The 27,776-nt window shown below is 39.3% G+C and overlaps 1 protein-coding gene and 1 long non-coding RNA gene across 4 annotated transcripts in view; one reads left to right on the top strand and one right to left on the bottom strand.

Moving 5' to 3' along the window:
* Positions 1-14,318, top strand: part of tafa5l (TAFA chemokine like family member 5, like) — a 71,791-nt gene extending 57,473 nt beyond the window's left edge. Inside the window, exons 4-5 of one of the 2 annotated variants that reach the window (XM_042492143.2) lie at positions 7,098-7,144; positions 12,620-14,318. In XM_042492143.2, the coding sequence (XP_042348077.1) occupies positions 7,098-7,121 (24 nt within the window). In that variant the 3' untranslated portion in view covers positions 7,122-7,144; positions 12,620-14,318. The remainder of the gene's footprint in view (positions 1-7,097; positions 7,145-12,619) is intronic. The other variant, XM_042492142.2, reaches the window with a different exon arrangement.
* Positions 1-27,776, bottom strand: part of LOC148188779 (uncharacterized) — a 123,914-nt gene that overhangs the window by 65,352 nt on the left and 30,786 nt on the right. For both annotated transcript variants that reach the window (XR_015777565.1, XR_015777564.1), the window contains exon 2: positions 14,461-14,573. This is a non-coding gene — a long non-coding RNA (uncharacterized LOC148188779). The remainder of the gene's footprint in view (positions 1-14,460; positions 14,574-27,776) is intronic.

Here is a 27,776-nt window from a genome sequence, read left to right on the forward strand (position 1 = left end):
CACCGTGTCCTTCAATGCTCTGCTGGCTCTCAGTCTCATTTATAGTTGAAATTATTAAATTCTGTGCACCAGCAAGTAAATTCCAACAATCGTACACAGCTAATAGAATCTATTTCAGTGCTGGGTGGAAAGAAGTGGTTTTTTTTCTGCAGCAGTGTGAGCCAAGAGAGATGCAAATCTGCAATTAACTCAGACCACTGTTTTTAATTCATTCTTAATCTACTGACTTGAATGCACCACCATGCTTCCTTTGATACATATATCAGACAAAAGAGCACAAGTCCGGCTTTTATGTTTTACTGGCTCACCTCCAGGCTTTCAATCACATTCCTGTTTGTGAACTGATGCTACTCCTGTCATATTGTATCTGACAGCCTCTCTGTGGATCCTCGGGGATAACATATTGTGGCCTTTGCCTTTGGATGTGCATTTATAACATGACTGACGTTCAAACAACACACCCAGAGTACACAGAGGTTACGCTCGATAAGCAAATATACTCTTTATTTCGGTTTCATTTACAGATCTCCTATTTATCAAGCGGGAGAGAATAATGCGCTCCTCCCGTTTCAGCTCATCTGTTTGTCGGATGCCGCGACATGATCATCAGTCTTGTGGAGATAGCTTGTGGACTGATGCAGAAAATATATTGAAATAGGCTGGATTGATAGAGATGTTCAGGAAAGAGAGAAATTCACCTTTCCATTTCCCCTTTTTCATTTGTGTAATCGTGTTGTTTTGTTATGGAACATACTTACAGCAGGAAGCTTCATTTACAGTATCTCATGTTTCCTATGTTCACTCACAGAGCATAAAAAAACCCAACTCATTGTTTTTCTCTTGGACTGCCATCATCTATTAAAACAGCTCTTTTTTCAGCTCGCCTTCGCCCGCCACATGTTGCCCCCCTCTCCTTCTTTCTCCGAGACTCAGTGAACGTGGTCCCTTCTACTGTCACTTTCAGCACACTTTACCCTGCTCCCCTATTTGAAGTTCTGTCATTGCCAGGCTTTGAACTGCCATGTGAGTTTTACCCTGCACAATGCTTGTCTCCAGAGCTTCGCCTGGTGTGAAATTGTCAGAGCAATAGGCCATATTTCAACACCGAGGGTTTTTGTACCCTGTGTAATGCAGAGAGCCTGTCAATGGACTGCACACATTCAGGGATGCTCGACAACATCCTGTTTCGATGTTTTCTGCTGTTACCTATGATGCAGACACACACAATGTATTAGTTTTGGTCTCATTTAAGTTGCTGTTGTCACCCTGAAAACAAAACCTGTTTCCAGTGATATGAAGCAAAATATGATGAGATTTTTATCAATCCACTACAACGGAGGATTAGGGTCATGTTACAGGAAAAAAAAGTTAGATTTTGAGAATAAAGTCGTAATATTAGGAGGCTGCCTGTACTCTCATATGTTTTATAGTTTGTTGGCTATATGTTTATTTCTGTAATGTAATATCCAATTTTTCATAAAATTACAATTTTTTTCTTGTAAAATTATAACTTTATACTTTATACTTTTAAATTAAGACTTTATTCTCAAAAAATTAAGACTTTTTTCCTCATAAAAGTATGACTTTATTCCCATTATATTACAACTTCTTTCTTGTAATATTATGACTTTATTCTTGAAGTCTCCAAAAACATTTTTTTCTTCAATGTAGTCCTGAAACTCCATCGTACTCCAGCAGCAATAGCTGTGGCCAAAGTTATGTTTTCGGTTTGTCTGATCAGTCCATTTTTGTAAACATGATGTCTCGCTTTAGGGGAATTTCTTTAAATTTGGTGCAAACATCCACTTGGACTCAACAGTGGACTGATTGGATTTTGGAGGTCATAGGTTAAGGTTGCCATGACTGCATTTGTCTCATTCTTGTGAGCGTGACATCTTAAACATCTTGAGGGAATTTCTTCAAATTTGGCATGAACGTCCACTTGGACTCAGTGATGAGATGAACAAATTTTGGTGGTCAAAGGTCATCGTCACTGTGACCTTATGTTCACCTTATATTCAAGAACACAATATCTAAAGAGAGCCTTGAGGGATTTTTGGTGTTTCAGTCTCTACTTAGACTCTAGAAAGAACTAATTATCATTTGGTGGTCAAAGGTCCTGTAACCTCACAAAACATGTTTTTGGCTCTTAACTCCAGAATTCATATTTGTGTAAAATTCAAAATTTTATCTTATAACCAAAAGATCAAGGGTCAACTTCACTGTGACCTTCACTTTATAATGTTCTTAAAAACTACTTTTCTGGACATAATTCAATTTAAATCTCGAAAACGAAAGAGGAGACATTTGGTCAGATTCTGAGTTGGTGACACTAATCTTGGGTGCACACCTTAACATTGTACCTCTGTACTAATTGTATATAACCTAATAACTGTATGGAGGCTGACAACTGAGAAGCGTCATTTCTACTTTTTGAATTTATTATAATTCTATGCTACTGTATACTAACATAATATCTTATTTCATATGACATTGTTCTTCACAATATGTATTTGATAGCTACAGCTACAGTTACATTAAGAACAGGAATCCTTCCTCTGGCTCTTGATGTTGGATTTAAAAACATCTCAGAGTAACAAAAAATGTGTGAACTTTGTTTGATTTAGGAGAAGTTGAGAATGAATCTAATTTCCTGTTATATTGTACATTTTATGATGGGTTAAGATCACCTTTGATGAATGAAATGTACATACAAAATCCTGAAATGTTTTGAAGCACTGATGATGACACGATGAAATGGTTGTTTACTTTCAGTGTCTATAAGTTAGCCACTTATGTCCCTAAAGCCTGGAGGGAATGTCAGGATGGTTTATTTTGTTAATTTTAGTTTAATAAGCGTCTGCTTTTGGTTTCTGGTCTTTTTGTTTTCTGGTGTCTTACCCCTTTGGGCTGGGCAAATTGTTTATGCATGACACAATAATAAAATTAAATCAATCAATCATACATTTAGCTTTGCACTAGTTGTAGGGATGCAGTGATATACCATGATATGAAAATTGACAGGTATCATAACTTGTACATTTGCTCATCCACAGTATTGAAAAAAATGCAACCAGATCGAGCATCTAACATGCGACAAATCTTCTTTCTACTACACCGCGTGGTTTCAGGTTTAACCATTCAACACAAAAAAACCCTTTCTTTAAGGGTTACTGTATAATGTGATACTGTCAAACCAATATATAATATATACATATATATATGTGTGTGTGTGTGTGTGTATATATGTATATATATATATATATAGAGAGAGAGAGAGAGAGAGAGAGAGAGAGATTTAACATCATCACTGGCTATTTTGCAAACCTACTTTATTTTACAATTTGGAATGTGTTTTTCTCCTCTCCATTCCCAGCATCCTTTGCTTTCCATTAATTTCTTTCACTATGAAAATCAATGCGCAGGCTCTTGACACTCAACTGATTTGTGTTATCCATCATAATGTTTGTGATCAAGTCCGCATTTATTTTCATCAGTTTCATTATTGCTTTAAGGTGGTTCACTGCTGACTTTTCAAATTAATGTGCACTTGAACTGTATTATCATGCAGCTGCAAAGTAACGTTCATAAGAAAAATGTACCCTTGATGTTCAATGTAATGATCACAAGCCCCAAGCTGTTTTCAAAAGCTTGCTTATTGATTTTTATACAGAGTTTAAACCAGGGTCAGTCTGGAACAAAAACATCCAAAAATAATCAGCAAAAACCGAAAGTATACATGGTTCATAGTTAAAGCTGGACTACACATTTTTTTTCTGTTTCAAATGGATCAAATATGAATGCATAATGTGAAAGGCTTCACCAAACTTTGCAGTTTCTATCAGCTGTAAGCTTTTTAGCCTCCTTTAGCTAAATGTTTTGGTTTTGGGGCCCTCAATTTCTGCTCTCATCAGTCTCATCTCAAACAGCAGGCAGCTGTTTCCAGCAATGTCAGACAGACTGACTGTACACTACCTGCACCGCAACAACTTACATATAGACAAAATTAGCAACTAGCTGGTGAAAATAGTGGAGCATTTAGCTGCTAAACAGGCATTTCCCTCACACATTGGTGGAGACCAAAACCGAGCTAAAATATCCTTAGAAACTTAGATACTGCCCAAAAGTGGAAAAAAAATATATATATATATTTTTTTTTAAAAATCAATAAATGCGGCTTTAAAGTGCTAAAACTTTCAAACCACTACAAACTTTTTCATGCAGTATTTTTTCTTGTAATGGATTGGTAGTTTGGACTCTAGATATTTGTTTTTCTTTCTGTAGTTGCCTCCGTTGATAGAAAGTAGCAAACACAACCCAAGGTTATTCAAAAACTTAAAATATCTTTAACAGCTTCGATAGTGCAGCCAGATATTTCGCTCACACGTCAATGGAAACCAAAACAAAGGAGACTGAATATTGTACTTAGATTCACAAAACACACAATAAAAGGTTAAATGGAACTTTGATTTTAAAAACATAGATATATAGCCTATCCTTCACAACTTTGATAGGTCAGTGTTTACAGTTTGTTGCTGTCTAAAAGTGTAAAAAAAAAAAAAAAAAAAAGAAAGATTAATCAAATATCAATAAACACAGCTTTAAAGTGCTAAAACTTAAACTAAAGATGATTTTTCATGCAGGATATTTCTCTGTAATGGACTATGCTTACATTTTTAAATATCTACTTTTACTTCAGTTATCTTAGCATCTGCATCTAGAAGTTTGGGCAATAGATGTTGGTTTTTTTCTGTAGCTGCCTGCTCTGAAAAAAAAGCAGCAAACATAAGCCAGTGTTTTACTAATGTTGGTTTAGTTCCTCTGAGATAGTTCTGGGTCTGACGCTCTGATGCTTTTGTACATCAGGCTCATAGTCTGGCCATGAAGCATCCACTCAGGGTCTTCAGTTGGCTCCAGCAGTGCTTGTTAGCCTAATAACAACAGCAGTTGTAGTGTGTGGTAATGAGTGGGACCTCTATGAGTCTCCAGTTGATGAAACCAACTAAGCCCTGTGCAGGAGTCCACTTGTTAGGAAAGACCCCGGGGGAAGATTTTTAGTTACTGCAGTGATGGCACAACGCCTGTCTCCATAATGGCTGGGTGGGCTGCCGGTGAGAATTTTGCGGCTTGTAGTGCCACCAAAATTCGCAGTCTCTGCTTTGTTTCCCCCCCTGAGCTCTGAGCAAACTCGCTGTCTGCTGTACACCTGCAGTGGCTCTTCCTCCCGGCTACAAAAAGGGTTCTGGGAGTTGTAACTCTACCTTGGCTGAGGACTTTATTTGTGTAGTAATGCGAGGAATACTGTATCTTAAAAAAAAATACTTTGATCCTAAAATATGCTGCGTTGATGATAAGGAACGAAGTTAATTGAATCCCTTAATATTTTTGCCAATCTCCGCTGGCACTCTCTCAAAGATCCCAGCTCCGCACCTCATTTGAACTGCGAAACTTTATCATTTATGCACAGCGCTCAATGTTTACAAGTGGCGATGAAACGAGGGCACCCCGAGCTCAGAGACGAAGTCCAAATGTTTCAATTTCACCGCAACATAAGCAATTAGCCAAGCGCTTATTAGTGTGCTCCCCGCTTTCTCTCGCTCCCCCTCCTTATCTGTGGATCTTCCTCATCCCCGGTGCCAGCGGGAGATGAATATGTCTTCGATGTCCTTGGATTCCTGTCTTGTAAACACCATAGGCAGTGAGCAGTGTTTACCGGTGTGCATGGCAGGCAAACAGTCAGCTCCGTCTCCTGCACGGCTCGTCCCGTGGGGCCAAACCTCACCTTGTTACCCTTTTAATTAGTAGGAGCAGTTAATAGTGCTGGCTGCTTCTGCCACCTCAGCACTCTGCTCTGACTTCAAGAATCCCTCCGATCGATGGCAAAGAGTCCGACTGAAACAAAGGGGGGAGCCGAGGGAGAGGGAGGGGGCCCTATATTGTGGAAGCAGCTCAGGTACATTCATGATGCTTTCAGGAGAGAAATCTAACAACATACAATTTTCTTTGAGGGAACCTTTTGGGGGGCGGGTGTATCAATATCTATTCTTTCCCTTTTTTGAAGGGATAACAAGGTCTCCAGGTTCCTGGTGCACATTCTAGTCTCCCACATTTCCTCTCCTTCCAAAATGAATGTAATCAAAAAGCTAAGGGTTTGCTCGGCAGATTCCATTGTGCCCTCATGAGCTTTTATCCCTTCCAACCGCTTGCCCCCCATGCTCATTTCTTTTCTTGTTTTGATTTAAAGATGCAGTGGAAGTACTTAGCATTTAGATGACATGCTGCCGGAGAGGTGTGATGGATCAGCGCCTCTTCAGAGGACTGAATTTCTTCGACAGCGCCAGGGCCCGTTCGGCCGTTCGGGCAAGACAGAGCGACAGATCGCAGGACGACAAGTCGGGCCGGCAGCTGAATACCAAGTCCAGCTCACTGCTGCAGATAGCCTGGCACGCCCGGGAGGAGAGCAGTGGCTGCTGGGAATGCCAATGCGCTGCCCAGACAGCCGTCTCGCCTTGGCTCCTCTGATTGGCTAAACAGACCATTAGCTTCCTGATTATGATTAGCCGAGTCATTATCTACACAAAAGTGGCTCATTCACCAATATTAAGAAGGCAAGGGAGCTGTTTTCTTCCTCCGGTCAAGGGGAAAACAGCGTGTTTTCATGTGCTCTCCTAAAGATGGATGTAGGAGGCGAGGAGTTGTTGTTCACAGAGAAACAAAGTGGATCACTGTTTATCACCCTGCCCTACAGCTAATGTGATAAAAAAAAAAAAAAAAATCTATCTGTGCGATGCCATTGATGGAAGGAAGGAAAGGCCTCGCAATCATTAATGATGAGGTGGCCATTACTCGCTCGTATTTTCTGGTCGAGGAGAGAAGCGGCGTCCTCAGAGGTCATAAAAACTGAGGGGGGAACAAAATAACCTTCAGCTTCCGTCTTCTTGCCTTAGATATAATTGGAAGACGTGCCATCTGCGCTTTTAAATGGACATATGCTGCTCTGCGTCTGAGGCCTGTGTGCTGAGGCAAAGTTGAACAAAACGTTAGTGAAGGCTGGCCCTCTGTTCCTCCAACACTGACCTTCTACTTTTCTTTTCCAGCCTTTGCCCAAGGAGCCATCGTAGGATGCAGAGAAAACACCAAGTATGTGAGTTTTTCTTAATGATGTATTTTGCTCTGATTTGCATACTGAGTCTATAACCCTACTTCTGTTCACACATCAGACATTTTGATTGTTGCATCTTGTCGACAGCAGAAATATTAACTCTTAAAGGGATAGTTCAGATTTTTTGTGGCTGTATGAGGTCCTTATCCATAGACAGTTTGGTGAAGCAGACAGGAGTCAAACAGGAGCTTTTACCACTGTGGGGTCAGCAACAAAACTTATTTCAGACATTATATACAAGACATTATGTACAAGACAGACATCATTATACAAGTATCTAAACCCTTGAACCCAGGGCAAATCGGTTTGATTTCTTCCAAAAACACAGGAAAAAAAGCAATTTGCAACTTGGTAAGAAATGTTCCACAAATTGCAAGATTTACAGTAGATTTAAAAAAAAAAAATATATATATATATATATACAGTATGTATATATATATATATATATATATATATATATATATATATATATATATATATAAATATATATATATATATATATTACAAATGCGAGGGAAAAATGTAAGGAAGGGGAAAAATGCTTTGGAAAATTGTTATGACTATAACTTTATTTATAATTACTATAATAACATATTTGAAATATTACAAAATGTTATTAAAATTGTTTAAGCATCTGACATGTAATTTTCTTGTTTGTTTGATTTCTTTCTATTTTTGTGCTAATTTTCAGGTAATTTTCTTGTACTTTCTTGAGTAATTTCATGTTAGTTTTTGGTTCATTTCTTCTTAAATTGTTCTTTGCCTTCTTACTTTGTTTTTGGAAGAAATTAATTCAATTGGCTGAGGTTTCAAAGGGTTAAGTGTATGCTATACTGAGAGCATGTTTACTGCTTTAGCTCAGCCCTTGCAAACCTAAGCAACTTGGCTTGATTTCTTTCAAAACATGGAAAGAGGGCAAAGAGCGACTAAAGAAGAAATGATACGGAAATTAGGAAAAAAAATAAATAGAAATTTATCTGAAAATTTAAAAAACAAAACAAAAAAAATAAAGTAACAAATGGTAAAGTTAAAAAAAAAGTCAATGAAAAAATGCTTAAAAATACAATATGATACGATCGTGTAAAATACTTTTAAATCTTTAACTTTGAGAATCTGAAGTATATTTCTCAAAAAAAATTTCCCCAGATTTTTAAAAAACAATATTCTATTTTTTTGCAATGTGCAGGACATTTCTTGTTAAGTTGTTCATTGCCTTTTTTTCCCATGTTTTTGAAAGAAATACCAATTTGCTCAGGGTTCATAGGTTTAAATACTTGTGCAAGGCATCTGAATGCAACACAATAAAAGTAATGTCAATGTAGATTTTAAAGGGTTAATGTCAGACAGTAATTTTTTCAATGGGAAAATGAAGCCATAATATCGCTCTTTTTAAAGCCAGACTACACTGAGAAAAATATTAATTTTAGCTCGCTGAACACAGGAGCTGCTGGCCTACCGCTGCTGCGATCAGTTGTTTTTTGGCATTAAAAGGGCTTATTGAGGCAGTGGAAGACTAGCAGCATATGTGTTCAGGGAGAATTAGAACTAGTCTGGTGGCTTTGACGAGAGCATAAATGGGAAACTGAAGCTGGGGGCCGTCTGACAAAAATGTAAAGCAGTGAAAATACTCTCAATAAAGTGTACAATTAAACAGATATATGTTTCTTTTAGGTGAGACATTTTTTAAGGTAGATAAAATGCTCTTTTTTTTGCTGGCCCTCATCCACAGCAGTAGATTGGCAAGCTTTTGTGTGGGACTCCAGCACGCTCCTTCAAACTGGGAGCATGCTGACTTACATCTACCGTATGTAATTTACTGTTGATGGATAAGTAGCCCATACAACCCCACCTTAAAAAATCCAGACTATCCCTTTTAGGAAAACTTGATAAACAGCAGAAGTCTTGTCCTGATTTTGGGTTGTATAAAGGCTCAGTGTAGCTCGGACCTGGAATGAATCAGCCTTTAGTGTGACTTCATCATGTATTTTTCAGTCCTGCTCTTTACCACTGAGCTTGGATAAAGATCATCCAGAAGACACAATGGAGTTCAACATTTCTCCGGATGCAGTCACTTTGATGTTGCAAAAAAAGGAAATCAAAGGGGGTTATTGGAAGTTTTGAAATGCATAATGATGGAAACTAAAAAGCCCCACTGTGGTTACATCAAAGGGAGCGGCTACTTCAAGTGCCCGGGCCTTCTTTTAGGACAAAGGTAGAAAACTGATAATGAATGGAAGGATGTTCTTGACAAAGGCAATAACCAAAAGATAAACCTACATTTTAAAATTCCTTTTCTAAATGCCCTGGTTAGAGAAGACTTGATTGCCTGCCTCACATCCCTCCGAGTGGAGATTAAAAGTCGGCAGGTAAGCTGGAGTTAGGAGCCTGGCTGCGCTGGCAGGTTAACTTCCGCAAACATTTTTCTTCTCTCTAAAACACGAGGAAATCTAAAGATTTAAACTCCCAAGAACATTGACTGAGTATCTGCAAAGCTTTCTATTCTGCAAAACCACAGGCATTTGGAATCTGCATGCTTTATGTCTCCTAGCCAATATTCTAAGATTGATTTTCCCTCTTCCACCGAGAAAACAAAATGAATCACGCACAATTACCAAGGACAGGGAGAAAAGGGGAATTGGGGGCATCATAAATATTTATTTGCCAGCCCTGGGAATTTGTGCAATTCTGTGTGGATTTGCCAACTCATATTTAAGTGTCTGAATGATTTATATGGGCAGTCCTGGGCGTCACATTTGTCCACTGTCACCGTGAATCATTTATGTATTAACATTTATGGATTTATCCATATAACATATTCATGGCTGAGTTCTATTATCATTCAAATGGGTTCCTTGATCAAATGATTGGCTAAATTAAGTCATTAGCTTCAGAATTTCATCGGAGGTGAAATGTATTCCATGTGGAGAGGAATATATTAGTACATACACATTTGGACCAGTCATTTATAAAATTTGCTTTGTCAAAGCTCATATAAAGCCCCTTTCAGACTTCTGATTCGTAAACTTATTTTATCTGTTTCAGTAATGCTTTTTTGTCAATCAAACGTGTCCATTATGGAAATGTTCAGCATTATTCAGAACACTTTTGGAAAAAGGCCACAATGCTAGCTCCATTTTTGGTACCCTGGGACCCCAATAAATAGCAGTGAGTTAAAAATTAATATCAAAGAATGGGTTTTTTGTTCACATTACTGACCACTGTGAGTGCAAGAAACACTCATACCACCCCCTCTTGTAATATTTGTTAATAATTCCTTCATTTATTAGATAAAATAAAGTTGAAATGTGCCAAAAGTAGAACTCTCTTTGTAAATATCCAACAGTGCAAGAGCAGAGAACAACAAGACATTAATTTTGGGCTTTCATTTAATTCTTAATTGTCTCACATGCTGTATGTAAAGAGCCTGCTCAGATGGAAATTGAAAATACAGGGAGGGGGTGTTGGTCTTATTATTACTGTGTTATTGTTTTTTTTCTTCTCCAAAATTGTAATGGTAAAAAAAACAAAAAAAAACAATAATACCCTCAACAGCTTAAGACTGGCTCATTCTTTTTTTTTGGGGGTGGGGGGGGTGGGCTATTTAACTGAATTGATGGTTGAAAAAAAGGAAACAAATGAAGAAAACACTTAGTGGATGTGACAATAATTTGACACATTACGGGTGGCTCTGTTGTACAAGAAGGCAATCAATGTCTATAAAAAAACAGGGAATAAACTATCCAAAAAGTTGAGGTGCTCTGCTTCACTGTGCAGTGAAGCAGAGCACAGCTGGAAAGCCTTTCTTATGGTGGATTTTTGTTTTCTTTGCATTTAAGGTTTTTTAATAAGATAATTTAATACAAGGCAGAATGTACATTTAAAGAAATACTTCACCTCCCAAATGACCATTTCTATATTAGTTACTCACCCTGTGTTATAATGAATTTGTAAAAACACACAACTTGCGCAGTATATTCCAAGTCTTATTTATCAGTTGTGTGCTCAGCACTTCCCAAACAGACAGCCCTTTTTGACGGGAAGCTGAACTAAAAGTGAAACTTATCAATGCTCTTCTCAAAGCCAGACTCCATTCACAGATACATTCATTTTACCTTGTTGAACCCGGGAGCTACTGATCTACCGCTCACTTTATTTATACTTTGTGTTATTGTGTGACATTAGTGAAGCTGAACAAACCCTTAAAAATGCCAAAGTCAAAGTCAAACTAACTGATTGAAGCAGTGTGAGACCAGCAGCTCCGATGTTCAGAAAGGTAAAATTACTGTTTTTGTCAATGGAGTCTAGCTTAAAAGACTACATAAATAAGTTTCATAGACAGTTCTCTGTCAGACAGAGCTGTCTGTTTGGGAAGTACTAGCTGATTCTCATTCAGACGTCATCAAATATTGCTGCTTTCTCAGTGATTGTGCTATAAGATACCAACACCAAAAGCAACCTTTCATGGCAGTACGATACATGCCGAGTGTTCTGATACGCCACTGGACAGCCCGACGGCACCTGGTGTGACTGTATAATATGCTGCTGGATGGCATCAGGTTGAAATGCTAACAGTAATGGCGTAATATAAAGAACCTGAGGGTCCCTTTAGGACAGGCAGAAGAGGTGGTGGATAGGTCAAACAAACCCCGGACTTTCACTTAGGAGCCCGGTGTACACTTCCTGAAGGAATGTAGAGCTAAACCATGTTCTTTTTTTTAACCTAACCATGTGCCTTTGTAGCCTAAACCTAACCACGTGCTAATGTTGACATCCCAGCGTTAGTTGCAGCATCTACAGCATCATCCACAACATCAACAGCAGATGCAAGAGAATACCTAGAGCATTAAAAGTAGACGTTGAAGTCCACTGACAAAGCGGCAAAATGACAACTTAGGATAAGAACGTGTTGCAAGCACTAAGCATTCAATTGAATGAATGAGATTTGGACATTCTGCACGAGTTGCACAACATTACAGAGAGTTACAGAGATTATAGAGATATAGAGTTTGTAAACGGATGTTTTGATATAGTGTTTGTTGTTGTTAAACATGGACCCCAATTTGTTCAGTTTTTGGATTCTTCATTCAGTGTGGAGGCATGTGTGAATAACCTGTCTTTGTGAATTCATCACATCAGGCAGTGAGTACTCTGTATACATATAGTAATTTCGATGGTTAAGATTTCCCTTAATGTCTGTAAATATATTACCTTGTTGTGTGTTGCTTTTATGTTAATATGGTGGTATCCAATTCTATATTGTCTTACGTAAAATGTTAGTTATGTTTGACTTGATAAGATAATCATCAGGACTTTTTCACAAAAGTGACTCTGACCCTTATTTAGACATGTTAAACTGTTGGCACAATTATGTAACTAGGCGCATGTCTGAAAGAGGCTAAGAAAAAAAGCTGTCTTGTTTTTTTTTAACCTCATCCTTTCTCCTCCACTCCTCTGCAGGTTCAAAGACATCCATGCTACAAAAGGAACTGAGGCCAGTCACTTCACCAGAACATTGTGTCCATTCACCAACGAGACTCCCAAACTTTACACCAGGTTTGACCTTCAGTTAAAAAAAAAAAAAAATAATAATAATAATCCAGAGCTTCTGCGAGCTCCACAGTGAAAGACTCTCGGCAGACACTTCTGAGAACTGTGAGAAGTCTCGAGTGAGCAGCATGGTACACCATCGGCATTGAATCTTCATCCAACAAAATCCCTGTGAGGAACAGGGCAGTGGAATATTCACTGAAGAACATTAGCGTTTTTCTTTTTGTCCTTGTTATCCAACATCAGGTCTGCAGGGGGAGGCTCCTTGAAGATTTTTTGTACCTTTGTGGCTTGATTTAGACTTGTCAGAAGGTCTTTCAGAAGTCAGCCCCCTTCATCTTCTTTACTATCCCCGCTATGAAGCCGTCCAGGGTTATATTCCAGCCAAGTTTCTTTAATGACAGCTCGCTGCTAAAGACTTTATAGAGGGTCCATTGGATTCTATCTCTCATTTGGCTGGGTGAAACTGTACACCTCCAAAATCTCTGCATACACAGGGGCGGACGTTGTGAAAAAAGCAAGAAAGTCAATGGGAACGTCACAGAGGAGACGACAGAGACAAGCTGACTGTCTTTACTCAATGTCTGAAGGTGATGAAATGTGGAAAATTTGGACGACCTAGCTTATAACTTATGTTTTTCATGTGGTGCCAACATAGACTAGAAGAGTAGTTTTTGTCAATGAACCTCACACATCTTGTACACACCACTGGGAGCATTTAGCAGATGTGGACCCCTGGCTCATTTTAATGGTCGATACCGTGTGTGTGTGTGTGTGTGTGTGTGTGTGTGTGTGTGTGTGTGTGTGTGTGTGTGTGTGTGTGTGTGTGCGCGCGTGCGCATGTTTGCAATACACTGTGAAATAAGTCATATCCAATGCATTATTCATACTCTTGTATATTTTTGGGACACGCCCAGACCAGAGCTCACCATCTGGCAAGAGAAGCATTTGTGATTTTACAGATGTTGGATCTCATTTGACTCTTCACGGATGAATCCTGGGTTTTTCTTTTCTTTCGTGTCTTTTCTTTAGCACATAGAGATATTTATATCGGGGGGGGGGGGGGTATATTATTGAAACTATGAGACAGATCCGCAGTGTGTCACATAAGTTAAATTCTGTAATTAAAATCGATTCATGCGTGATTAAATGTATTCAGAATCCTTGTCTAAATCGACTATATTTTGATATGAAATGTTTTGGCCAGCTGGACGTGCTGTTTGCTGATTTCAGATGCTTGATATATTTGAAATTATGTATATATATATATATATATATATTCAATTAATGTACTTTATGTTCTGTGGGTCTCATTCCAAGAAAGAAAAGGAGGAGCACAAGAGGCATTCTTCAGAGAGAAGTACAAGTGGTGGATGCGATGACACGAACATCGGAAGATATCTCAAAAACACAGCCTAAGATAAAACGTAATAATTATGACATATTTGTTGCAGGGTGATTGCAATAGATTGCATAATATTGCACAGGTGTTCCTGTTATTGTGTCCACCCCCTGTTTTTTTCATTTCTTTGTACTAAAAAACCCTGTACATCTCCATCTTAATGTATGCATTTGAGGATATAAAGAGAGCGTCCGCTCCCGGGAGCTGCGGAGTGTGTATCTGGTGTGTGTGTGTGAGTGTTTTCCAGGTCAACAGTGGTCTGTGTAGTGAGAAAACGCCAATTTCCACCTGATCCCATACCTTTGATTTCATGCTGCCTTTATTTATCGCTTCTTTGGTTCGCACTCACCGTAAATAAATTGTCCCTTTGATTTGAGTCACAGTCGATGCAGGAAGAGCCGCTGCAGTCGCTCCCAGCAGGGCGGCGGCGGCGGCAGGGAAGATCTGGATTTTGGTGAAAATCTAAATAGGGACAGAAACAAGGATTATTTAGATTTCTATCCGTAAAGTGGTCTACAAATGTCAGTATCTGACAGTAAGTGGGCATTTATACCAGCACAGATAATCTAACTATATTCTCTGAGTTCTAGCACTGAGCTGCTGAGTTTCAAGCTCTGGTGCAGAGTGGTGGAAGGATTGTCTCTGGCCCCAAGCTGAGGGAGTGTCCTTAAATTGTCAGGACTATAAATGCCTTCTGTGGGCCTCAAATGTCTCTATATAAATATTTTATACTTTTATTTCACACTGTCCTTGTTTTGAAAGAGGCTTTACTTGAAAACTACAATACTATGGTCCAATTATTTCCCAAACAGGGACACAGCAACAGTCCCGGAGACAAACGGGAACAATAAAAAAGAACAAAGTTTGCTTGTGAAGACTAAAATGAAACTGGGTAAGCCCATGTGTATGATGTATTATGATGCAGACTACTGCATAATGCATTATAATGGCGGAGTGTTATTACTTTGCAAAAGTTGCCGCATGCCTTCAAGTGAGGGATAATCCACAATCGGGTGTGCAGTTATTAAATAATAACAAACAAAGTGCAGGTATAAGAAATATAACACACAAAAGGCGAGTTTCCATTAATCCTCAAACTGCACAAATTGAAATTTTGAATTCAAAGTTCACAAGTGGGGTATTTACTGGCGTATTTTATGTCGTAGCACAAAACGTGAAAGTCTCTTCAGCTTGCGTTAACCACAGACCTTATTTAGGGCCTTTAACCAAAAACCCATTTAAAAAAAACATCGACTTTGAGACAAGGGAACTGAAATGCTAAATCGTTTCCAGGTTTTATGACTCATTCCTGACAGTGATACGGCCTACGTAATTACATTCTAGTTTTCCACTTTCTACTTACAGTTGAAAAGTTATGAAATAAAGAGACATTACAGTGTTTTACAAGGACTGTACCCACAGCAGTAAAGCAACGGTTTCTGTTGAAGTACAGCAACACCACTTGGACAAACCACACACAGATCTGCAGTATACAAAAAAACTAGAACCGGTTGTATTAATAAAAATGGCTGTCAGTTACGTTTGTTTATGATTATGATCACAATTGCTAATATTTATTCAGACAGTGGAATGTGAATATTGGAGGATGTGAAACCACTGAAAACAGCAGCTCTCCATCTATAAGTAGCCTAATTATTTAGGAAAGTGATGAGGGTGCCATTTTAGACCTGTGCAGTTATTTTAAAAATTGCTCACCATTGCCATTTAATAAAATATATTACAATGACTTTAATATTCGACAAAGTCATAGCTGCTCATAACTGCTTGACTCAATTTGCATTAAATGTTGTTAAGTTTTATGAACATCATGGCGCTTTTTGTAACGCTTAATTTTATAAGTCCATAGTTTTCTTTTTTTCTTTTAGGAAAAAATTACAGGTAAAACAAATTGAAAGATTGATAATTTATCATTTGTAATTAACTGTTAACATCGCATAACCTTTGCAATTAGTCTACATGAAAGCATATAATCCTGTCTATGTGGAGAGTGATGCTTTCAATAATAAAAGAATGATTAATATGTTTTTTTCTTTGGTTTAAATTAATCATCTTTCAAAGAAATCCCTCTTGAAACCAAGAAGTGATGATAAAGTCAACACAGCCAACTAAACTCCAGCGACTGTTTCAGAACTCTCTTTTCTTTTCTCTACTCTTTACCTGCATTTGGTACCAAATTACAGAGCCAGTTTCAGGGAACCTTAAAGAAATAATTAATAACAGGCCCGTAAAATAAAGTGTTACCATGCTTCCTATAACCATTATTGTGTTTTCTCTCCTTGCCACAGTGTCTTTACATAATAAAATGTAATAAGAAATGGAAATATTTGCTGTAAGGTGAAAATGGTGAAAACAGCCCAACATGCAGCATCATCAAGAATATGATGTGCTCCAGTTGGCTGCAGAAACTCGGAGACGTGTGGTTTCTGTGGTTGCTGCCGAGCCAGTGTTCCCACTCAACTCCCACTCAGTTAGAGAAGTTCTTTCAACGAGGCCCTGCTGCTGCTCCCTTCCACTTCCAAATGTCTGTCTTGCTGTCTCAGGGTTTTGAATGTGGGTTGCTGTCAGGATCAACAAATGGTACGAAGGTGGTATCCGGCCACCTGCCATCTACGGTGCAACACAGAAAAAAACCTTTTCTTTCCCAGGAGCAGACAGTGAGCTGCTGTGTAGCTATTATGGCAAACTACAATCGCACTCTGTGTATCCTGATTACAGACGGAACTGTAACATTCATCAGACCTTATTATCTATAATGGAAATACAGTTATTTAGCATGAGTAATTGTGATGCTTGGCCAAGTCATTATTTTCATATGTAATGCCTTAATGAGCACTTTTAGAAAACATTATAGGTTATAAAGGCTTATAGAGGTCTTATGATGCACTACCCATAGGTTTTTTTTCATTTATAGAGTTTTTTTCAAGCCAAAAGGACATTTCAAGGTGAAGAAAATACAAAAAAAACCCCAACATATTAGTGAAACAAATGCATATCCATATCAATACATTTATACATGTATGCACATACATAACAGTAGTTTATCAGGTATTAGGAAAAACCTTTCTGGAAGACACGGTTTTGAGACGAGATTAAAAAGCGAGAACCACTGATCTGATGCTCATTGGGAGGTTGTTTTAGAGCTGAGGAGACAGCATCAGAGAGGCTCCATCACCTTTAGGCCAGACGAGAACGGCCTACCAAATACGTCAAAGTCTGTCCTTTGTGTTTTAAAAAAATAAAATCTCATATTCATATGATACCATTGTGAAAACAGTCTTCGTACACATGGATCTGCAAAAACAACCAAAACTGCTGCAGTGTGCATGGCAGGCCAGCAGTTGGCAGTGTAATTTTGTGATGACACACTACAGAAGAACACCATGCGCCAATAGCTAAAGGCGTTCTACAGGGCAGTGAGTATAAACAAACCGCTCTGATCACAGTAGTGGTGCAACAAGTCTACACTTTGCTGGAGGAGTGTTAATAAACTCAGTAGTCCGCCATTGTTACGCATGCTGGAAGTGCGGCCGTAACGTCACTGTTCTCTCAGGATCCACACATTAATCAAATCAAATCAATCAAAAAATTACAGTTTAAGTTTAACATTTCATGCAAAAAAGTTTTTAACCTGGACCCTGGAATAGTCAGAGGACATAGACTAGCAAACCTAAGGACCTGTTTGGACGGTACGGTGTGAGGAGCTCTGCTACATGCTGCAGCTTTTTTTAAGAGCCTGGTATGTTATTTAAAGCACTTTACAATGGCTTGTGGAAGCCAGTGAAGCTCAAATTGGTGTGGTTTGGTCAAAAATCTAGCTGCTGAATTTTGAATAATTTGGGGTTGTTTCGTAGCTCAATTGTTTAGGCAAGTGTTCAAGACATTGGAACTCTAAATCGATTGAGCCTGAACTGACCCTCCGGGTTCAGGCTGAGCTGGGCTGTAATTTCTCACTATTCTCTCGTGCTTGAATCGGGTTAGATTCTCGCCAGTTTAATGTTTGATTATTATTATTATTATTATTATTATTATTATTATTATTATTATTATTATTATTATTATAATTATTATAATTAACTGTCGTGAACTTTCGTGCTTAAATGGATCTTTGGCGGAAGTTGTAATTGACAGATTCAAGAGGGGGGTTGATGTAACAATAAAGAGAGAGTGCAGGCGAGAGAGGGACAGAAAACAGCAGAAAGAGAAAGTGGGCCTGCAAGGTGACGTGGTTGGCAGGATTTACTTCTCCCTCCCCAGCACTGTGAGAGATGTGTGTAACATTCAACAGAGAGCGGTGATCAGCATCTACACGTTGCATTACCATGGATTGCAGTGCGTACTAGACGCACTGAGGGGCACTTTGCTGAACCTGTCATGCACGACGTGACAGACTGACAGAAGAATAGAAAAAGAGGTGGTGCAAAGAAACACACCGGCACTTAGCTTGTAATACATGTTTTAATATGAAAAAAAATTATTTTACAATAAATAAAATGTAATTATAAAAGAAGCCTATATTAACAGTACAGCAGAGCTCTACAAGGCGTTTTCTGTGTTACTGAAGGACAGAACTGATCTAATTTTAGAGATATTCCTCAGTTGATAAAAACACAAGTGGACTACTTTCTTTGCATGTTGCTCAAGGCTACAGCGACTTTCCAGGATAACACACAGGCTTTTTGTAGCTGGCCATAACTCCGATCGTAGACATGTGAGATATGCAAACATTTTTTGGGTTTTAGGCGTAATCTTTGGATACAGCACATTCAGAATGTGCATCTCAGCTGATGTTTCTACTGCAGTGTGCAGCACATGGCCTCCTGCCTGTTTACAGTCGGCTCTGTGCTTTGTCATGGAAACCAGCAGTTTGAGGGCTGGAGTGGAGATGCATGCCCAAAAAGAAAAACTCACATTCAGGTTAAACATTATGAAAGACTTGGATATTAACAGGATTTTTTGCACAAGCACAAATATCAAAACACTGACCTTTCAAGAAGGTGGTGGGTGGAATAAAAGAGGGAGACTGCATTTATCGGCTTAACAGGTCTGCTACTGATGGAAAACCTTGAAAAAAAACAAACCTATTTTGATGCAAAGATGCGAAACGGAACAAGCAGCTCTAGCCTCTTTTATGGTTTGATGTGATAAACAACAAGTGAGGGCAGGTTAATCGGAGTATGCACGGCTGCATGTAAACGTGAATATTATTGCAATATTCATTTTCATTAGCTGTGTAAACAACTTGTGTTGGAAAATTGATTTTTCCAAAATGAGGGCAGAAACCAGAATAGCATGAGAATGTAGGGTGAAGTCAGGTCATTTGAGCCATCAAACAAATAAGATTTTACATCTTGGGCTCGTTACCAAACATGTTATTGCATTCTTGTTACAAATGTTCTTTACATAAAGCAGTTTACATGATGTTTGAAGAAGTGGAATTATTGTGCTAGTCCGGCTAAAACTGGAATTTTATTAAAAATGTTAAGCCGACTGAAATTGGATTGAACTGAATTTGTCGAAATTGAACTAACACACCCAAATAATGTGACTGGAAGTCGAGCTATTCCATAATGTTAACACCTTAGTTGGACTTTAACTGGCGTTCTGAGCATTCTCCTAGTCGCTGTGCCATCCTCCCTCGTGGTTAGAGATAGGGACTGTTTATGAGGGGAAAGGGGTTCTGCAAAATGGGAAAGGAAAAGAAAAGTAAGCACTGGGGAGGGACTTGTGTTTTTAATTGTGGCTTAGATGAGGGACATACAACTTGAAAAGGTAGTATTTTACATTTATTTCTAATAAAAAAGTCACACCCCAACCACCCCGACTCCTATAGTGTGTGCAATATTCAAAGCGGGCCCACAGGATTAAGGTGGTTTTCAGAGTTCTAGGTGGTTTTCTTGGCAATCTACTAATAAGTGTCCCAAATTACCTGACTTCACCCTAGTTATAGTAGATATGGGCTTTGTGTAATATTTTTAATGGTAAAACACGTCCCTACACAGACTATGCCCAGAGAATTAGTGGAATAAATATGATTATATTTACAGATTAGCATGCAAATGGGAATGTGTCCAGTAACTAATGAATAAAAGAGTGTGTGGATGTGAATTTGAGGTTGTGGGTGGACAGACACATGGTAAATGGTGGTGTTAGAGCACAGAGGCACCTACAAGTCACTACATCTGTATGATGTGAGCTTTATTTCTGGGCTACACGCCTTCTCAAGTTTTATCCAGGAGCTTCAGTTTGTGTCAGTGTCAATCCCAGATAGCCAACATCCATCCTGCAACATAATAACACCTGACGCTCCATCCATTCCGCTCTCACTGTTTTAAAGTCATTGTGTCTGCACTTGTGGGAAATCTTTCCCCTCTTTGATAAAACCTTCAGATGCGGGATGGACAAGTGTTTGAGCACTACAGGGCCTTTTGTCATTGTGTTGCTGTTGTGAGTCCTCCACATCCACAATAGATCCCTGGCCGAGCCTAATGAGACACAAACACACCCCCGAGGCTCACACCGACTTGCTAAACACAGCGTCGTCGAACAGCGTCGCAGTGTAGCGAATTAGCATTTATGCCCACATAAAAATCCATTTACTGATCCATTAGCTTAGCATAGTGCTAATGAGTTGCCGCTGATGACTCACAAGGGACTTGGGTTAGCAGGCGAGTCATCATTAAAGGGAGGCACGACCAGGGCAGCAGCTTCATACATGCGAAGAGAACATGGTCTATGCTGCAGAAAGCTACAACTTCATATTCACCCAACTTTTTTTTAACATTTTCTTTCATCTCTTCTCTTCGACACCCGCACGTGTTGCCCTGAGGGAAATGGAAGTGTCGCTGTCACATGAAATCTGTTGTACCATCCCTCAAACTAACAATGAGGAGGTGGCTGCACTCAACAATTACAAGCTGTCCCAGATAAGCAGAGCAGCACCGGCCGTAGAAAACACTTCATCCGCGGTAAGTGAAAAGCAGAATACAATCAGAAGTATCAATGGACTGAGCCCTAAGCAGCAGCTCGTATCGACCGCAGAGATTTCAGGAGTGATTTCTTACTTTTATTTTCTTGCCCCTTGCTCACTATTATTACAACAGACTCTTCAATGTCAAATTCAGACCTGCTTAGATGAAGGTATGTGCATCGCGGCACCACCCGGCACCCACTTGACACCGATGAATGTAAAGAGCAGACATGCAGCTGAATTAAATGTCATTCACAACGCTGAGTGATTTCCTATGAGGAAGGAGGCAGGCGGAATGATATCATCCGAAAATGTTTCTGTGCTGCCAAAGCCCTCTCAGACCAGGGGCCCCTCTGCGGTGTTTCCACACTGAAGGGGAGTCGGCTCCGGGGGGAAGATGAAGGTATAAAATGGTCGTTTTGCTAGAGCAACACAAGCTAATTTATCATTCTCCAGGGGTCAGGCGACGCTCCCTTGGTTGTGAATTTTAATGTTGTTTTTTATGGGTCTTAATAAACTCTATTTTGCTGCGAGCGTTTATGCAGAAGAGCACAACATCCTTCACTCGGCTCATTTAGTGAGTCAAGGAGAGAGGGGCCGGAGCCAAATTTAACCAATGGAGTCATCATTTTCTAGCACTAATAGGACATGGCGAGGTGAAATATTGAAGGTATTGGGAAAGATATGGGAGTCAATCACATGTTTTCCGAAGATCCATGTTGCACTGTCAGATTGTGCATGCTGGGTAATAGTAAACTAATTATGACCTAGAAGAAGTAATATTTCAAGAGTGATGTCATGGCGAGCATTATACTGTCAAGGCTAAAAGCCGTTTCTCACCAGAGCCATGCAAAAATGCAACGAGGCTATACAGAAAATGTGGAATTTGTGGCATGATCTATGCACACCAGACTCTGTTTGGATTATTTGCATTGCCATGTTCCATTTTTAAAACATAAAGTAAATGAGGCCCAACAGAGTGCTCCAGGAATGAGTTTTAAAACCCAGACATAAGTTAGCATTTCAGCCCCTCTAGTTCCATCATCTCAAGGTTAGTGTTGTTGTTTTTTTCACCCTTTAAAACCTGAGAAATTCGTTTGATTTTTATCAAAAACACGGAAAGAGGCAACCAGCAGCTTAACAAAACATGGCCCAAGAATTTGTAAAAACGAAAATTATCTGAAAAAAAGAAAGAGTAAAAGAAAGAAGAAAGAAAAATAAGAAAGAAAATAATCATTAAATATCTTATCTTAATATATATATATTTATCTTTATATATATATATATATATATATATATATATATATATATATATATATATATATATATATATATATATATATATATATATATATATATATGCCATACCATAAACTTACATCTGCAACCTATTTTAGTATAAATTGCAGGGGAAGAGCACAGACAGTAAAAAAAATAGATTTTAAATCCTTTAAATGGATAATTTAGTAATGATTCACTAAAAAAAGAACTGGTGTTAGTGGAGCTGCCCGCAGCTAAAGTTGAATTGTCTTTAGGCGGCCTCTTGGACCAAACAGAAAAAGCAAAGCCAGGGGTCACATTTTGCCATTGACCCATTTACGCAGCAGGAAATTCACTGTGATGAGGGTATGGATCTCCACGCAGGCCCACTGACTTGTTTATCGAATTTTAAAAGGTTGACTGGCACCATTTAACTCCGGGGTCAACTCATCACATGATTTCTTCCTGCCACATCTGTCTCGCTGACCCCCAACCCTGCACGCAGACAATTAAAAGGCCTACTGCTGAGGATGTTGTTTAGCTGAACGCTTATTGCCTTTGGACTCAGCGGCAGCTACTCGTCTCTTACACAAAGGGAACATCCAGATGTCACAGAGGACACCGTGTACTGGTGTGAGGAAATGGACAAATGTACATTTTATTAGGGCAACAATGGAGAGACATAACAGGCTCAAAGTCAAGTGCAAAGCCTCACTGCATGTCAGCAGAAACACAGAATACTCTAGTTATGGAAAACATACAGATGTATTTCTTTGAATGAGATACATAATAGATGTATAATGAATGAGGACATACAGAGCACAGCAGCTGCATTATTATAATAATGAAATTATGTTATTCATTGAAGAATAATGGCAGCCTCATGCTTTAACTCATTTACGGAATAAAGTTAAACAACTATCACCTTTCACAATTATTTACGTTTATCATGGAAATTCATCATAAAGACCATTATACTAAATGCTATCATTCTCATTAGGGGATATATTAAAACATATCTCTTGATTAAAGACAGACATCATAAATTAATGCTGTTCTGAATACTCTATGATTGGCCTCACTGTTCTGTAACCCTGTGATTATGAATGATTAAAGTAGTGGATCTGAAACTTTTTTTCAACAATGTGCCTCCTGTGAAATGTTTTTTTTTTCTTTTTTTGAGCCAAGTACCTCCTGACCAGCACAAAACAATCAGTACAAAAACTGGCTTCCTTGACGCCAGTTCTTTTTTCCCCAGTAACAGTGAATATTAACATGAATGTGACTGCGTCTCTTGGCAGTTTATGGCAGTTAAAAATTGCATTGAAAACGTGATTTATCAAACATCTTTCCATCTTTTATTGAACTAAATATAATAATTATTTTTGGAACGCATGACTGATAGATTTTAGGTTAACATTACAAAACATATATGTACCCCCTGAAGTACATCAAAGTACCTCTAGAGGCACTTTGGAGTACCCCCACTGCCCCATTTGAGGAACACGGGATTAAAATTGCTCTAGGCGAAATTCAGAGTGTATGAGTTGTTTCGCACCATTGGCAATATGTAGGTAACAGCCAACAGTGCTAACTCCATAAACAGTGCTACCAACAGCTCTGACAGAGCTGATGATGTTAACAAGAGGGTGGGCGCTATGCTTCCCAATATCTATTGCTGCCTTCACATGCTCCTCAGAAATACGATATTTACAAAATACTAGCACATGAACGGCCCTCCAAAGTCGTGATTATGAGAGGAAAATTGGGAAATTTGAATGATGTGCAAGTTGCCGAGTTGTTGATGTTTGTGTGACGTTTCAGGGCAGCATGAATGGCGGAAAGCGTGGAAACAGTGTCAACAATTGACAATAAAAAATTCTGTATTTCTTATTTCATTCCTAGTAGCTGTCATTTATTTTTAGTAGTTGTATATTGTAATATATGCTTCTATTATCTGTAACAAGAAAGCTAACTTTTAACTATAAAGCATGCTAATCGAGTATACTAACACTGATAAAAACATTATTTTATAACATGAGTTGCCGACTTGACATTGGACACAGAAGGTGGCTTTTGGCGTCACCCTCATACGCTGAAAGCCCTGACAAAGTGGACATTTTTGAAAAGTTCAGAGTGAGTCTTGGCTGGAATACAACACACAGAGAGGTAACTCTGCTCAGAACACCATTACTCCAATAAATCTTTAAATAGCAAATTGATGTTTGCTGCTATGTTATTTAACCATATGTCACATACAGAACCTTTAAAGCCCATAATTTACCTTTTTTTAAAAAAATTGCACCCTTAAACAACTACTTATAGCTCACAGCACTGACCTGCTGTGATGATGAAGTCTTTCCCTGCATTTTATGTGAACCAGTTAAACTGCAATTAATAATAGAAACCTTTATCTTTCATGTAATTATCGTCAGTAAACATGGCTGAATAACCCCAAGCTGTCTATCCATTCAGACTACTGCCTCAGTCCCATAACGGGTGATTAAGCACAATCCATATTTGATCACCAGGACAAACTCCCTTTTCCATGCCTGCAACCAAAGAAATTAGATATTCTCAACTGTGAAATATGTAAAAGTAAAAAAAAAAAAGTCTTTCATTGCAGGCAGTCTGTCATTGCCAGTCTTGATTAGCTCAAACTGTGCTGAGCTCAGTGTACTGTCCCGGCCCTCCTGACTCCAAGACAAGGTCCTCTGGGTTTTAGCTGTGACAGATTGAGGGTGTCAGGAGGGACTCCCAAGGGTGTGTGTTTGTGTGGGCATGTGCTCAGTCGCGCATGTGTGTGGCACCAGTTAAAGTGTGTGTGCATGCATTTGCTTTTTGTGCATCAGTGCATGATATAATGTGTGCTCATTTGTGTGTGCATGATCTTCGAAGTACGTGAGTGCGAGCGTGTGTGTGTGTGTGTATTTGTGTGCATGTGGTTGGAGGCTGAGTGTACCCGGGCTAAGATCTCGTCTGTGAATCACATGTCTCCCATCAGTCTGACAGCATTAAGCCGAGCCCAATCAATACCCCGAGGGCCTCCAATCCCTGCGACTGAACGACACGGAGAGAGACAGACACACCAAAAGGGTGACTGAGAAAGGGGGGAGAGGGGGAGACAAAGAGAGTGTGATGGAGAAATGACTTGTAAAGTGATGGATGAGAGCGTCGAGTCCAAGGCTACATTCACGTCGCAGCTTAAGTGTCCCTCGTCTTATTTATGTCCACACATTTGACTCAGTCTGATGTTTTCTGAATAGCAAACAATATGTCACCAAGTTGTTAATTTCCATCCTGACTATATGAGCGTGTGTTTTGCCTTTCAATCAGATCCTAAAGAATGCAGCGCGTGTACAACTCCGATTAAAAATGCTCATCAGTCGCTTTAGCTGAACACAACACTCAGCTGTGATTGTCGGCGGCAACCAGTTTTTTTTTCATTTGAAAGTCAATTTTAGGTATTGTGTGCCTTCCATTCAATTATGATTTATGATGATTGTGATTTACAAGTACTATACAAAAACAATAATAATTGCATGTTTTTGTTTAGTTTGTTTGGTGGCTGAGGTTGAGGTGGTGGGGCACGCTGATAGGACTCAACCTTACCTGAGTGCCGACAGAATGCAGACAGATGCAGAAAGAGACAACAGGCGGGTTTCCGTTAGAGATTTGTGCAAAACTGAAGTGAAATTTTCAAAATGTTAATAAGATACAGTTGCAAGATTACAGTGTTTCCATTGATTGATGTAACTTCTCTTGCGAAAACATTCCAAGAAGCATGGTGATGGACGTTCAGAACATTCATTCATTCATTCATTCATTGTCCGTAACCGTTTGTCCTTGTTAGGGTTGCGGGGGGGCTGGAGCCAATCCCAGCTGTCATTGGGCGAGAGGCGGGGTACACCCTGGACAGGTCGCCAGACTATCGCAGGGCCGACATGTACAGACAAGCAACCAGTCACACTCATTACACACCTACAGCAATTTAGAGTCACCAATCAACCTGACATGCATGTCTTTGGAATGTGGGAGGAAGCCTGAGACCCCGGAGAGAACCCACACAGACACGGGGAGAACATGCAAACTCTGCACAGAAGGGCCCCCACGCCCAAGGTCCGAATGTTTACAACATTAGCAACTTTATTTCTATTGTAGCCACCCCACTGGCTGTCATTATTTACAATCGCAGGTGACATAGGCATGTTATGGAGTCATAATGGAAAGGCAAGCCCCTTATACGTAGAAGTGGCCAGATATGAGGGATTTCTGGGAGGTGATAGTCCACAATTTCAGAGAGGAATTGTGGATCCAAAACGTCCGGATGATTCACTCAACTTTTGAAGAGTTATGTGATGCAATAACAGCTCTTATAGCTCCTGCTGCATCATGAGGGAGCCAGTTCCTACTGACAAGCACACAGCCATAGCATCATGTGACCTAGAAAAGCCAAAATCATGTTGCCATTGTAGTTTTGCGAAATATGGCTTTTTCAAATCACCTGAAGTACCACCTCAAAATAAATAAATAAATGATTAAAAAAAATAAAAATAACAAAATGTAATAAATAATGAATGGGAATTTTTTTCAAAATTGACGTGTTCATAGATAGATAGATAGATAGATAGAGAGGAAGGAGAGGGAGAGAGGCAGACAGATCAAGCATGGTTCGCTCTGTGTCCCCTGGGGGCCCATGTCCAGATGGCTCTTTGGAAAGTATCCTCCCCCCTCATCCACAAGAGTCCTGTCTCTCATGCAACACAGAGGGCTTGTTATTCCTCACTGTTCCTGCGTACTGCGGTCTGCGGTCTGTAATCTGCAGGACCTGTCACGTACTTCATGCACTCGTGTCAGTTGCTGTGTTTCTTATTAAGTCCCTGCTCCCAACCAGAATAGCAACCGAGGAACTTTGGTGTGTTGATAAGTAAAATCTTGTGTTTGAGCACAAATGTCAGCCTTAATAAAAACTTAATGAAACACATTACTCTCTGCGAATGTTTGCAAGTCTCTGCAAGTGATAAGGGCGGAATATTCATCGTTGGGTTCACAAATGGCTGAATAATTTTTTCATATCAGGGGGTGCACGCTTGGGATGAAAATTTAAATACTCTCCGTTCTTCGATTTGAGGGAAAAAAAGAAAAAAAAGCTCCAGTCAGCAGTGCCGCTTTTCATTGGGTTTTTTTTTTTAATGTGTACCTCTTTGGCATGCAAATCAATGAGTTAGCAAAGCGGTGATTGGAATTCCACACATGTGGGGCATTTGATCAGAATTTGCGCCGAGATCCATGGGGCAAGTCGATCAAGGGTAATTCACTATGAAATATCCAGAGTTACGCTCCGGCGGGCGCATCTGGCCCCCGCCATTCATTTTGTTTAGCCATTCCAATGTGGCAATCAAAATGAATTAGCATGA

The sequence above is a fragment of the Plectropomus leopardus genome, chromosome 9 (genome assembly GCF_026936395.1).
Source record: "Plectropomus leopardus strain MGB_pleo_1.0 chromosome 9, ASM2693639v1, whole genome shotgun sequence".
NCBI lineage: Eukaryota > Metazoa > Chordata > Actinopteri > Perciformes > Serranidae > Plectropomus > Plectropomus leopardus.